The sequence below is a fragment of the Myxine glutinosa genome, chromosome 2, assembly GCF_964187855.1.
Source record: "Myxine glutinosa chromosome 2, kmMyxGlut1.1, whole genome shotgun sequence".
Lineage (NCBI taxonomy): Eukaryota > Metazoa > Chordata > Myxini > Myxiniformes > Myxinidae > Myxine > Myxine glutinosa.
The window spans coordinates 27804382-27818894 of NC_136262.1; the positions used below are offsets into that span (position 1 = coordinate 27804382).

The 14513-nt window shown below is 45.1% G+C and overlaps 1 protein-coding gene across 3 annotated transcripts in view; it reads right to left on the reverse strand.

Annotated features, from left to right (window-relative positions):
• Window positions 1–14513, reverse strand: part of LOC137421956 (WD repeat-containing protein 7-like) — a 523854-nt gene that overhangs the window by 289553 nt on the left and 219788 nt on the right. For all 3 annotated transcript variants that reach the window (XM_068108572.2, XM_078773034.1, XM_068108574.2), the window contains one exon: window positions 10823–10946. In XM_068108572.2, coding sequence (XP_067964673.2) covers window positions 10823–10946 — 124 coding nt within the window. The remainder of the gene's footprint in view (window positions 1–10822; window positions 10947–14513) is intronic.

Below are 14513 nucleotides of genomic sequence, written 5' to 3' on the forward strand. Positions count from 1 at the left end.
TAAGTTCAGTCTTCAAAATGAAGAGACTGTTGAAATTTTAAAAAAAGATGGGAGGAGACGACAGATAAAACAAGAAAGAGCAATCAGAGATTGCAGACCCTCGCCCATTGGACTTGGTCGGAAACAGTGGCTTATGGATTGGGTCTCTTCCGTCTGCCAAACGGCAACCATATCTCAGATATTCATTTACTGATCTTATTCAAACTTGGAGCACAGATAATGAATGATGGCGTACATATGCACGTCATTTTGTTTCGAGATCAGATCCAAGATGGCCGACTCGTTGCCATTTTGTTACTTAAACGTGTTCCCAACCATTTCTCGACATGCATGGACCAATTTTGTTCAAACTTGGCACAATGACAATACCTGAAAGTATACATATGCAGAAGATTTTGTTTTGTAATCTGACCAAAGATGGCTGACTGGCGGCCTTCAACTCCGAACAGCAAAATAACAAAAAACCACGGGGGCTATGACATTTTATATATTTTTCTCTTTGTTTCAAACAAATTAGGGAATTAATCTTCAAGTTATAGTTTGTAAAATCAAGGAAAGGTTGAGCAAGAAAAGAAAAACAGAGGGAGGATCGAGTGGGTTGAGGTGGGTGAGAGAGAGGAGGCAAGGAGGGACCAAAAGACAAGCAAATAGGTTTCATCCCATTAAACTCGGTACTTTTTCGAGGAACCCAGTCCACAAATAGAGGAAGAAAAGAACGAGTTTCAGTTGAGAGAATGCAGAAGGGATCTCTGGTGTCCTGTATTGAGGGGTAAAGACATGGCATGGTACAATAACTACGAGGGTATTCACAGCACCCATAAACCGAGGCCTACAAGACTTTTGAAGTGTCCCACGATGAAGCTGAGTCCATGGTTCCATCACTTCACCATAACAGACAGGTCGGTGGTCTATCTGTCTTCGACCACCTCCTTACTGGTCTTGCACCCTCTGCTCTTTCTGTGTGCATAATTCCCCCAGCTCCCCGGGTTTCTGCAGGGTACATACAGTCCACCATCACTCCCTTTGTGGTGAAACGACCTCAATCCAGGAACACTGCACGCCTCCACTGATTTGTTCCTCTTTTTCCCACCTGTGGAATCAACTTCCAAATCCTGTACAATCTCACTCTTCTCTCCAGGTCTTCAAGACAGCTGTTCACCACCATCTCAGATCGTCTCCAATCTCCAAATTTCCACCCTCCTGAGAGCTTCTTTCTGTAGCCATCTTGTCTACCCTATGTATCCTCACCTGCCCCACAATTCCTCTCCACACACATTGTTTGTCCACCTCCCTATGTCTTGGCCTTCACCTCTACTGTTGGTGTTTCCCCTCTCTCTCCTGTTCCTTTTGGCCTGTTGCATCCTGAGTTATTCACTGCACTAGTACTAGCTCTTCCACGAGCTTCACCTATGCGGTATACAAAAAAAACCAAGAACAGGTGCAACCTGACATGGTGGATAAGCGCTCATGGCTACCTTATAGTGGTGGTACCAGAGGATTGGGAAGACTTCACAAAACGTTTACAACAATACCTTGTGACTAACAAGATGTTGAATTCTGTGTTCCCTGTTATTCACATGAAAACCCATGATGCACCCATTGTCGTTAATGTGAAGATCGATGATGTCCACGTCAAAATAGAAATGGACGCTGTTGTCTGGAAGCTCTAACCTGCCTTAACGAAGCTCGGAATCTACACGTAGGAGACAATACCTGTGATTGCTTTAACTGAAGTTATGGTGGAGTATGAGAGTAGCTTATACACTTTAGCACATCTGATAGTACATGGTGATGAGGTGATTCCTGCACTGCAGGAACTTCCTGATCTCAATTGGACTGAACTGGAGTGATATTAACAGTGATTCTCTTGTTATGGAGTACAGAGAGGTAATCAACAGGTGCCCAGACCTGTTTGCAGATGGCGTTGGGACTTTCAAGAGTATGAATATGAAAATCTGATCCACGTAGATGCTCACGTCATATTGCTCACGTGAAATTGAATGCGAGCTGGACCGTCTGTTTCACGAAATAATAATCTCTCTGGTCGAGGTCAGTGATTTGGTGGCACCTTACTCAAGGTTGATGTTTTGGTGGGCACCTGTGGCGACTATAAAATCATGATCACTCGCTACTCATCTTGAGATTGCTACCATATAGTAAAGATGGACGATTTGTTTGCAACTCTCATGGGTGGCCAATCCTTCACCAAACTCGACTTGACAAGGGCATACGCCCACACGGCGAGCCGTCGCATCCCTGTCGTGTGGCACCATGGCAAAATTCCAAAATTCCTGCCAAAACTACTGCTGGGAGAGGAATGGCAAACCACCCAGCATGATACCTGGCCAGGAAACTGCCTTGGAAGATCCAACACTCTATAACTGTAACACAGAGTATGGAACATCGGTTTTTGGATCGCTGTCCATAGTTAAACCGCCACTTGGCGAAAGCCGTGAGCACTTATCCGCCATGTTAGGCGGCTCCCTCTTGCCGTGTGCTGTGAAAAAAACTCCTGGTCATACCACAGCATGTCTTTTACCCTCCAATACATGACACATGGCAAAAAAAGAATTATAATCATTGGCAGAAGAGTGTATGAACAAAAGAGAAAATACCTTCGGTTGTGAAGGAGATTTTCACCTGCTTATTTGTTCTCATCTGAACCGACCGGGCTCCTGATGCTCAGAACCCAGGTTCAAGTACCACATACTTTAAGTATTTCCCCGCACTAACGTCCTTGAAATTCATGTGAAATTACACAGATGTCTACGAAAGTCTTTGTTCTGCCTGTGGTGCAGGTACAAGCTCCTCCGTGACCTTTGCAATTGATACAAGTTCCCCCGCAAGCCTGTGCAATGGTTGCCAACCTATCATTGTCTGTCTCTATCATTTTTAGACGGTGTGTGTCAAGTAAGGAAGCAGCACAACCATTTTTAAAGTCTTTGGTAAGGCTCGGTATGAGTCTGGTTCAAAGCGCCAATCTCAGACACAGAGCGGATGCTCTAACCATTATGCCACTAAGCCAGGTGTAAATAAATAAATAAATAATGCATACATCTATATACATCTAATACTATAAGTATGCTCTTTTAGAGTTGTTCAATGCAATTGAAGTCAAATATTTAACAAGACCATTCCCTATTTCCCAGACCATTGACACATACAAATGAAACACTTTTGTGTCATTAGTGACGTTTCCAGGTCTTCGTTGTCCGCTTGCATGGAAATAATTATTGAGGGTAGAAAACAAATGCACAATGAAAGAGGGGCCATCCCAGTGATGTTCTTGGGACACTAATAGCACTGCGAGATCACAGTACATCTTACCTCGGCCTACGAGCATCAATTGACCGCATGCCATTAATTTATCCTTACACTGGATTATTTGTACATCAGCGTCACTCAGCGGGCAACTGACATTTTGAATAAACTACCATTCCATCGTGTGTTGAGTGAGATAAATTCAAACTGCCGGAATGGCGGAGCGAATGAGATAAATCTGAAGAAGTAAGGGATGAGTTAAGAAGAACCATTTCAATATATTCCAGATGGGAAGTGATGGTAGTGACAGCACTTCCCCAAAGCTCAGTGGCTGTTAAGTGTTTTTCTCGTCAGTATGTCATTGTGTATGTGTTTGTGTGTGCATGTGCGTGTGTGAGCTCTATTACGAGCCTTAGCCCAAGTATATATTTTTTTTAAAAAGAAGATATATATAATTATATATATTGTAACGAATGTGGAAACGTTACAATGTGAACGTTACAAAAGTACGGTAACACCCTGTTAATGTAAATAATGGTCGCAGTCGGCGTCCTAGTTAATTGCATGAAACTTACACGCAGGTCACGATATATCTTTTAAATAGTGTATTTCCTTATTCCATGTAGGCTAAATATGTGTTTTCCCACTAGATTGACTTTGCATTGTATCGAACAAAATAAGCGTAGGCCCTTCCAATTTCCCCAAAACCTCCCTTCCAATTGCCTTCCGCATTTTGGCCGGTTTTCTTCAAACCACCATTGGCCACGAGGTAGGGTTGGGGAAGAAAGGCGTGTCTCCACCTCGTCATAAGAGGGAAGGAGTGAACCAGCCCTAACAGCCAATCAACACCGCGGTGAGTGACCCGGTAGGCGTGCCCTCGGAGTCGGCGGCTTGATTTCGCTCGAGGTGATAAAAGCGACTGTAATGAGATGACTTGGAGAGATGACCCTGGGAGAGGAGCAAAGAGGCTGCACCAAAAGGAGCGGTGAGATGCGAAACGCTCCAAGCCAAAGAGGAGAGGTACTCGGCAAGGAAACCAGCTTTGGAGAGACGCGCTGAAAGGAGGGAGACGGCCCCACCCCAAGAAGAGGAGCAGGTGTGCCGAACCAGCGCGTGACGTCTACCGCAGTGGAGACACGACGGAGGGTTTCCCGCCAAAACCGCGAGGAATTGCGAACTGCGGCCTCCCGACTTTGCCTCCCTCTCAAGCAATCCACCTCAAGCCTTACCTGCCTGCATTATCCCCTGTGTAAGTGTGAACGTCCTGTCCTACTCGTTGTCTTGGGGCTAAGTAAAAATGAATAGTGTAAGTTAACGATTCGCTGTGTTACTGCTTCTTCCATCCATTGCTTGTGTGTGTATAATAAAATCTGTTCTTCCTCCGTATTCTTCTTCTTCTTCTTTTCCTTCTCTTTCGGTCGCTTTAGAGATTTCCCGATTGAATATCTGTGGGGCGATCTGGTCAACGTCGGGTGGAATCGGGTTTTAATCGGGGAGTAACTGTTCGGACGCGGTTAAATACACCACCGCTCGATCAATATAACATCTAAAAGCCGCGTCTGTAACAATATATATATCTAAATTGCATCTGCACTAAACATCTCACTGATCTGCAACTAATCAAGAAATGGCCGTTCGTAGACACCAATATCCGCCTGACCCTTCATTTCAGCTCATCATCTCAATCAAGGTGCAAATGCAAACACCGCTGCAGCAAATCCATGGGTGAAACATCATCTCAATGCCTCGGCCTTTGGTTATGGAAGCGGCTGGAGAGAGAAGCGAGCGCGTCGCGAGTGAAAGTTAAAAGTGAGGCTGCCCTCTGCTGCATAAGTCAGGCAACTTGGCCGACATATGGACAGTAGCTTAGGTGATTGTAGATCATTACAAAGAAAGCACGACGAATAATATGGATGAGCAGCAAACATATCACCACTCAAGAGCTCGGTGGTACTTTATTTACCCTTATTCTGTACCGCTTGCCCATGATGATTGGCATCCTCAACCCTGTGATGACTGCGTACCAATTACTCGACGTAAAAATGCAAGATCAACTAGATCGAGGGTTGTTGATCAACGACGTCAGCAGCTGCAACAAGACCAAGAGCTGCAACGCCATTTGAAATGGAGGTCTCCTGAAACAAGCAAGGCCTCAGACCTTGATGCAACACATATCGTGCTGTGAAAGGGCTTCTGTCGTTCCGATGCCAGATGGTGTTGGCAATCAGACTACAAGACATCTTTGTATGAAGCATCATCCCGAGACTTCATGGACATTTCATTAAAATAAAATTGCTTGTTCGTAATCCAGGGCAGGCCCGTGGAATAGCCTGCAAAGAGCACTTGATGGTTTTCATTTCCAGAGGCGATGACCACTCATTTAGCTTCCACTCATCCACACACATCCTGCAATCCACAATCCCTCCCTGTCCATGGCAGTAACAGGCTTTGAATAATAAATGAGATCCTTTACCCTTTGACCTCAATCTGGTCAGGGTCAGCAAAAGCGAGTGCTCATGAGAGTGACTGTTCGGCTTACGGAGTATGAGACATCATGGAGGAGTGAACGTGAGCCGGGCTGTTTTCTCTCAACCGAGTTCAGGCAATAAGAGGCCAGAATGGACACGAGGAATTCGAATGAGTGAATTATCTCCCCCAGAATAATCAAAATGTAGCACAGGAATGGTCTTACCCCGATAGGTTTATATCTGAATCCCACAGACCTTGGCCCGGTGCTTTCATGGAGCACAGCTCGACAAGCTAGAGGAGTCTGAGGACTCGGACTACGATGTTCAATAATGTAGGAAGGTCTGTAACTTTGAATGGCAACACAGGACGCTCCGTCGGATACCACGACCTCTCAGCAGTTCGTTCGGAAACGAGTGCTTTCTGCCAGACGGCAAGTTCTTTCCCAGAAAGAGGAAGGCCACTGGCAAAGTAACAGACAAAGGCACCCACATGGGATGAAAACCGGACGGAAGGGAAAAAGAAAATTCAACAGCACCGCCTTTATGTCACCCCGCTTGATGCAGCACATCAATGCACTGTGATGCCAGAGTCTCAGCGATGGAAATAGATGGAATGACAAACACATTCTATTAGAATCTAGATGCAGAAATATTCTCGCGTTAAATGCTTAATTTACTACTATGTAATTTTTTTGTTTGTTTGTTTTTTTGCAAATATATAGTCTAAACTCTAAATTTTAAGTTTCAAAGCTCACAGTCAAGTTTAAATATTTCCTTTTAGAAATTAAATGATTGTGGAAGGCTTGCTGTAATCATTGTTGTAAACACGGCTGCCAATGTGCAACTTATCATTTGTAATTGTTTTTCTACACATTGCGAACGTGACCAGAAATGTGTTCAAAGTGCAATTCCAGTCGCCATACTCAACTGTACAAGCATTAAGAAAAAAAAAACCCAAATAACTCAATAGATGCTGTGCATTCAAACCGTAAAATGCCAACATTGGAGGGGCGGATTAGCGTGTCGAACGAAAAAACCACATCATAAAAGTTGTATAAACACGTCGCCCGCATCGACATTCATCTCCGCAAGCTTGCTGGCAGGCCCATTGGATTGCAACGCAGGGCACTGTCATTACCAAACAACGCCCTGGCACTGCCCATCTCCAGGTTGGCCGGGCACTTAATGGCTTAACATGGTCAGCAAATGGCTATGTTGTGACGCCAGGTCAACGGAAAGCCAGCTCAGCCGATAACAACGCTCTCTAATGGAAACGGCTGAGCTGCATCCTAACCTGCCAAAAGAGTACAATTTGGGAATACGTCTGCAAGGAATGAAAAATGTTGCATTGCATCATTCATTACGAGCATGATGTACGCACAAAATATTTCATCATGCAGCGCAAAGTCCTTGCGATACATTAACAATTGGTCGCTAAATATAAAAGAACTATGGGAAACTTAAGGAGAGAATTTCTTCAAAAAGTGTGATGATTCGAGGAGTATCCAAAGCTACAGGCAGTTTGAATGAAACAGCAAGGATTTCTTGGGTTGATGGAGACAACTGTGCCCTTGAGTTAGGCATATTATGATAAATGTTTCAGTATGGCTGGAAAGTAGAGCGTAGAGCAGCAACGAAGGCTGGAAAGGGTGGAAATGCGAATGGTTCGGTGGATGTGTGGAGTATCGTTGAGAGAGAGGAAGACAAATGGTGAATTGCGAAAGATGATGGGAATAGAGCCTGTGATTGATGCTGTGAAGAGGAACAGGTTGAGATGGTTTGGTCATGTGTTGAGGAAGGATGAAAATGACTGGTTGAGAAGAGTGATGGAAATGAATGTGGAAGGAAGTAGAGGACGGGGAAGACCGAGAAAGACTTGGCTAAAGATGGTGGAAGAAGAAATGCGGGCAAGGGGGTTAACAAGGAGAGATGCAGAAAATAGGGCAAAATGGCGAATATCGTCATGGGAACCGCAAGGCTAACCCCCGCTCTAGCAGGGAAAATGGCCTTAAAATGCCTGTTGTTGTATTTGTTGGATGGCTGGAAAGATAAACCTGAATCACCGATGAGCTGTCTGGCCTGGGTTCAAATATTGACCCAGCTACAAACTGTCGTCCTGGTGTTCTACAGGCAGGACAAAGCACGATCTATGGGAAGGACGTTAAGCTAGAGGGCTCGTATACCAGCAATGGTCGTTGGTGGAGGTTAAATGGTGAAGAATATGTCACTGTCATTCATGAAAAATATGTGAACTATCGCCAGCACCCTGGCCAAATTCCTGCTATAACCTCAGAGTTCAGTTTAAATATTGGTCTTAGATGCTTTATGTGCGTGATATAGTAACTTAGATGCTTTATGTGCGTGACATAATAACTTAGATGCTTTATGTGCGTGATATAGTAACTTAGATGCTTTATGTGCGTGACATAGTAACTTAGATGTTTTATGTGCGTGACATAGTAACTTAGATGCTTTATGTGCGTGACATAGTAACTTAGATGTTTTATGTGCGTGACATAGTAACTTAGATGCTTTATGTGCGTGACATAGTGTTGCGGTTTTGAGTTTTGTATAATAAAGGTTAAATTTCCCCCTCATAGTTAGTCACACAAACAACACGTAGCCTCGCGTTAGTTCAGTTATTTCATAGTATGTGTAAGAATAGACCTTTTCCTGTGTTAGTTTTGCGTTGAGTAGAGTAAAGAGAATAGGTCCTTTCATCGCTTCCATTGTCCTATGCCGCCTCCATCGCCTTACGTCTCTTAGGGCTGCCTTTGGCTTTTTGGCGCGAATTAACACGAGGCCGGCTAGGAGGGTCGGGGCGGGACAGAATGAGGGCGGCAGAGAAGCTGAAAGTAAGCGCGAGGCGCCAATCAGGGCTCACAGGGTGTGGCGGCAGCACTGCGTCACAGGGCGTGGTTGAAAGGTTCGAGAGGGTTCGAGAAGGTTCAGGCGTACCGATATAACCAGTCGCACAAAGCCCCCAGGAGGACTCGCGAGTTGAGAGAGGACTCGCGCACAGTGAGCAGTGGATTTCGAGCAGCAATTTAGGTACGAGGACTGAGTTGGCATTGAGTGGAGAAAGACACGCATGAACCAGGATACGTGCTCATATGAAAGTGACGCTCGGTTGAACTTGAAGCCGAGCCGCGTATAGTGCATAGAGTTACGCGAGTGATAACGCGCTGTGTAACCACCAGCCGCGCTGAGAGACGCGTACCTTTCCTTCCTACTTCATCGGCTGCTTTTGTTCGGGAGACGCGCTACGAGGATCCTTCCACCGCCTGCTTGCCTTCTTCGCGGGGCGTGCTGGGACCGTGGAGAGCCGGACGGGGCCGTTCCTGGACGACCAAGTCGGCGCGTTTGGCCTGAACATCAACCTGCCTGCAATTCCCTGTGTGAGTGTGATGGGCCCGAGTCTGGGGGTTAAGAATAAGATTGTTTAAGTGCTGCTCTGTGTCTCTGCATCTACCGATCATTGTGCATATGTGTGGGAATAATAATTAAACCTGTGTTCTTCCTTCCATTTGATCGTTCTCATGTTTTCCTCATTGACTAAGCGTGGTACGAGTAGAATCGCTCGAATCGGGTTCCACTACTAGAAAACTGCACGGACCACGTGGTACTCAATTCGCTCGGTGTACCCAAATCACACGTGGCTCGTGCGAGGCGTGCTTCCCCGCTTCTGTGGCGACGCAGGGATTTAGGTACGAGCGAGACTTGGTCCCGAAACCCTACCTTGCGTTTGCCCGGAAGAGGCGTTTCAAGTCTCTCAGTTCCGCCAAGCCCAGAAAGAACAAGGGGCTTAATCCCCCCTTGGTAAGGGTAAGAAGGGCGGCGGAGAACCGTAACAATAGTAACTTAGATGCTTTATGTGCGTGACATAGTAACTGAGATGCTTTATGTGCGTGACAAAGTAACTTAAATGCTTTATGCGCGTGACATGGTAAATTAGATGCTTTATGTGCGCGACATAGTAACTTAGATGCTTTATGTGCGTAACATAGTAACTTCGATGCTTTATGTGCGTGACATAGGAACTTAGATGCTTTATGTGCGTGACATGGTAACTTAGATGCTTTATGTGCGTGACATAGGAACTTAGATGCTTTATGTGCGTGACATAGTAACTTAGATGCTTTATGTGCGTGACATGGTAACTTAGATGCTTTATGTGTGTGACATGGTAACTTAGATGCTTTATGTGTGTGACATAGTAACTTAGATGCTTTATGTGCGTGACATGGTAACTTAGATGCTTTATGTGCGTGACATAGTAACTTAGATGCTTTATGTGCGTGACATAGTAACTTAGATGCTTTATGTGCGTGACATAGGAACTTAGATGCTTTATGTGCGTGACATAGGAACTTAGATGCTTTATGTGCGTGACATAGGAACCTAGATGCTTTATGTGCGTGACATGGTAACTTAGATGCTTTATGTGCGTGACATGGTAACTTAGATGCTTTATGTGTGTGTCATGGTAACTTAGATGCTTTATGTGTGTGACATAGTAACTTAGATGCTTTATGTGCGTGACATGGTAACTTAGATGCTTTATGTGTGTGACATAGTAACTTAGATGCTTTATGTGCGTGACATAGTAACTTAGATGCTTTATGTGCGTGACATGGTAACTTAGATGCTTTATGTGCATGACATAGGAACTTAGATGCTTTATGTGCGTGACATAGGAACCTAGATGCTTTATGTGCGTGACATAGGAACTGCGATGCTTTATGTGCGTGACATGGTAACTTAGATGCTTTATGTGCGTGACATAGTAACTTAGATGCTTTATGTGCGTGACATGGTAACTTCGATGCTTTATGTGCGTGACATGGTAACTTAGATGCTTTATGTGTGTGACATAGTAACTTAGATGCTTTATGTGAATGACATAGTAACTTAGATGCTTTATGTGCATGACATGGTAACTTAGATGCTTGTCTGTTGTCTCATGTTAAAAAGAAAAACCATCTATCTATCTCAATTACCTGTTGACTTTTATTAATAACTTTTCATAACCCCCGAGGACATTGGAGCCAGATATTAGAAATGGAGTGGAGAGGTTTTGGGGAGACACTCACAATTGTTTTCAAGGTTCTTCCTCTTTGGCAGAAAATCTTTCCATTGATTGACCAGACGACCGCGACCCTCCTGCCCAATCCTGCGCAACTCTGAAAGCAGCAGGTCCTGTGCAGCCAGCCGCACCTGCACAAGTATAGCCAGACGGACATCTGTTGGCCTCGATGGCAGGATTCCAACCTTGGGTGTTATTTTTAGATCACATTAAGCTTTGTGCTGGTTTCAAAGAGCTCACACAGTTAGGCCCAAGCCAGAAATACAGGCCACAGTGCAATTGTTTGCAGCTCTTGAACAAAAAAACAATAAATTATGTCTTTGTGTAACTACCTTAAGGCAGTTACAGAATCCTTAGAACTTTTTGTAAAGAAAGACTGGCTTCGTCTGCACAGACACAAAACACAAGGAAATAAAAAAAATTCAAACTCTTATTTCTAAAAAACAAACAAAAAAATCCATAATTATGTTCATCATTTTATCTACCTTTAATATTGTAGTTTTAAGACGTGGGGTTTTTAACAATGTTGATAATTGCTCCGTATATTTCATGTTGTCATGGCAATCTTTTTTTAGAATCGCCTGAACCAAAGCTCACATATATATATGCGAATATCAAGCCAATATCAAGACATCACGTGCAGCTCATTAAAATCATCCCGTACCCCTTGGCTAATCACTGACAGTCAAAACGGCTGTTCAACAGCTGTGCTATGAAGTGACCATTGAAGGTTCAAGTGACCATCCGTGACCGTTTTGTCTGACAGTGAGGACACTATTGTCCACAAATAAGTTCACACATTTACTACACGCAGTGTTATTGTTGATATTTAAAGGTTTCAAAGGTGGTAAGTTTCTTTTGCGTTTCAGTATATATATATATATATATATATATATATATATATATATATATATATATATATATATATATTGTTGTGGATATGAGGATTGTATTTTTTTAATTGTGTGTTTTATTAATATTGCTTGATTCTGGACCCTCCTGCCTCCAGTGTTGTGTAAAGGTCAAAGGGCGTCCCATAATTAGTCCATAAAGCATACACGTCAGCCAATCATAGATTTCCCCCTGGTTGATAGTTATATCTTTATTATGTGTATTAGGGTAAGGCCTTGTCTCCCATTAAGATGACACTCCATTGCACCAAGTGAAATAGAGTAGATTCCTTTCACTTTCCCCTTTCATCATTGCCAAGCCTCGATTGCCAATTACATCCCCTCCAAAACCACCATTGAACATGTGCTCGGGTTGGGGAAGAAAGGCGTGCCCGCCCATCGTCATCAAGGGCGGAGCTAGAGGGCCGTGCCGACCAATCAGAGCCGAAGTGAGCACACCGATGGGCGTGTCCTAAAGGCCGGCGGCTTGATCGCCGGAGGCGCTATAAAAAGCGCGCGCGCAAGGTCCTACGAGAGAGAGGGGAGATCATCCAGCAGCGATTCTTGTCCAAGGGAGATCATCCAGCAGCGATTCTTGTCCAAAAGAAGAGATCATCCAGCAGCGATTCTGGTCCAAAAGAGATCGTCCAGGGAAGCACAAAGCCTGCTATTCGTCGCCTTGCTCGCCAAAGTTGGACCAAGCAAGAGAGTTGGGCAAGAAGCAAGCACGTTGTTCAGTTGTGTGGTTGGACCAGACGAGTCCTGGCAAAGCACGCGACGTCCCCAGAGCAGCCGCAGCCACAGCAGCAATGACAGGAAATTGGGGCCTTGACGGCAGTTTTAAGGAAACGGCACCGCCGATCGTGCTGTAGTACCCTTGGACCTTCCTCTCCCTCCAGCCATCCATCTCCCGCCAGTCCTATCATCATTCCCCGTGTGAGTCTGTCCTTGTTTGTTCTGTCCCTGGGTTAATTAAGACTGCATAGGATAAGCTAGCGATTTTCACTGTGTCCTTCTGGTCCGTCCCTCTGTCTATTTTATTTTATTATCCTTCCTTCTCCTTGGTTACTTTTGAGCCTGTAAATAGTAAATAAATTATATTCGTATTTCCAACCTTTTTGTCTGCTTCTTCTTCACATCCGTGTCGCCTTAGTCTTTTCCCTATTGAATATCTGTGGCGCGATCCGGCCAACGTTCGGGAATCGGGTTAGTCGGGGTAACTGTACGGCCGCGGGGCCATCCGCTCGGCAAACACAACATCTTATCCGCGGTCCGTAACAATATATATATATATATATTTTTTTTTTTATACAGAATCGAGGCTCATGAAAGAGCTAACATTTATTTCACAAACAAATCAAACAGATAAACAAAATATATAAAAAGAGGGAGCGGAAGACAAGATGGGGAGAGAAGGGGAAGCACACAAACACAACATTTGAGAGCAGGGACATGTGTGGGAGGGAGAGGGCTTGGGGGGAGGATGCGTGGGAATGGAGGTGGGGGCGGGGGGGGGGGGGGTGGGAGAAGTATAAAACACAAGGACACCAAGGACTTCCAGGACAGAAGTTGGTATTTCAAAAAAGTGGATTTGGGGTGAAATTAGCGGGGGTAGAAAAGATCAAGGTTTTGGAAGGGGGAAGATAAGAGATGGTGGTGAACAGCTGTTTTAAAGACCTGGAGGGTGGAGTGGGATTGAAGAGAGTGAGGGAGTTTGTTCCAGAGGCGGGAGAAAAGAGGAATGAAGGAGTGAAGGTGAGCAGAGAGTCTTGATTTTGGCAGTTTAACCATAAGAGGGTTGCAGGCAGATCTTGTGCGACCTGTAGGAATATTTGGGGGACAGAGCCCAGAGAGAGCTGGGGGGGGGGGGGGCAAGGCCAGAGAGGAGTCGGTAGAAGACGGAAAGACCACCAACCTGCCTGCGGTGAGTGAGTGAAAGGCCCTTGGAGTTAGCTTCATCACGGGAGATTCCAATGATTCTGAACGCTTTGGTTTCAACAGCGTGAAGACGAGCTAGGTGTGAGGCAGGAGCACCAGTCCAGAGGGGAGAGCAGTATTCCATTGAGCTGTGGATGAAAGCCTTGTATGTGGTGAGGAGCTCAGGTGTGCCAAGGAAGGACTTTGCACGACAGAGGATGCCCAGTCGGCGACTGGCGTTGGAGGCCAGATTTGAAATGTGGTTTTCCCAGGAAATATCATGGCAGATAGTGAGACCCAAAAGCTTGAGTGACAGAACTTCTTGGAGAGGATTATTCAGAAAGTGGATGGGAGGGTTGTCCAGTCGGTCTTTTCGGAGAGACATCGTAAGAGTGTGACATTTGTCAGGATTGAAAGACATGTTCCACTTGTTTGCCCAGTCTGTGATTTTGTCAAAGTCTGCAGAGAGTGAGGAGGATGCAGACTGCCGATCTGAGGGATGAGTAATGGAGCGACAGAGAGTAGAGTCATCAGCAATGAGATAGAGAGGATTTTCAAGAGAGTCAGAGAGATCATTGATGAAGACCAGAAAAAGCACAGGGCCAAGAACACTGCCTTGGGGAACTCCAGCCTGAACAGGAAGAGGAGATGAGAGAAACCCATTCAGGGCCACACGTTGACTACGACTAGAGAGGAAGTCCGCCAGCCATGCGTGGAGATTTCCATGGATACCAAAGGAGGAGAGTTTGGTGAGCAGAGCGGGGTGTCAGACTGTATCGAAGGCACGTGATATGTCAAGGGAGACAGCTCTAATTTCCTGTTTGGCATTGAGGACCTCCACATCCATTGTTGAGAAAGCAGAAGCAGCATGTCCAGAGTGGAGTGACCAGG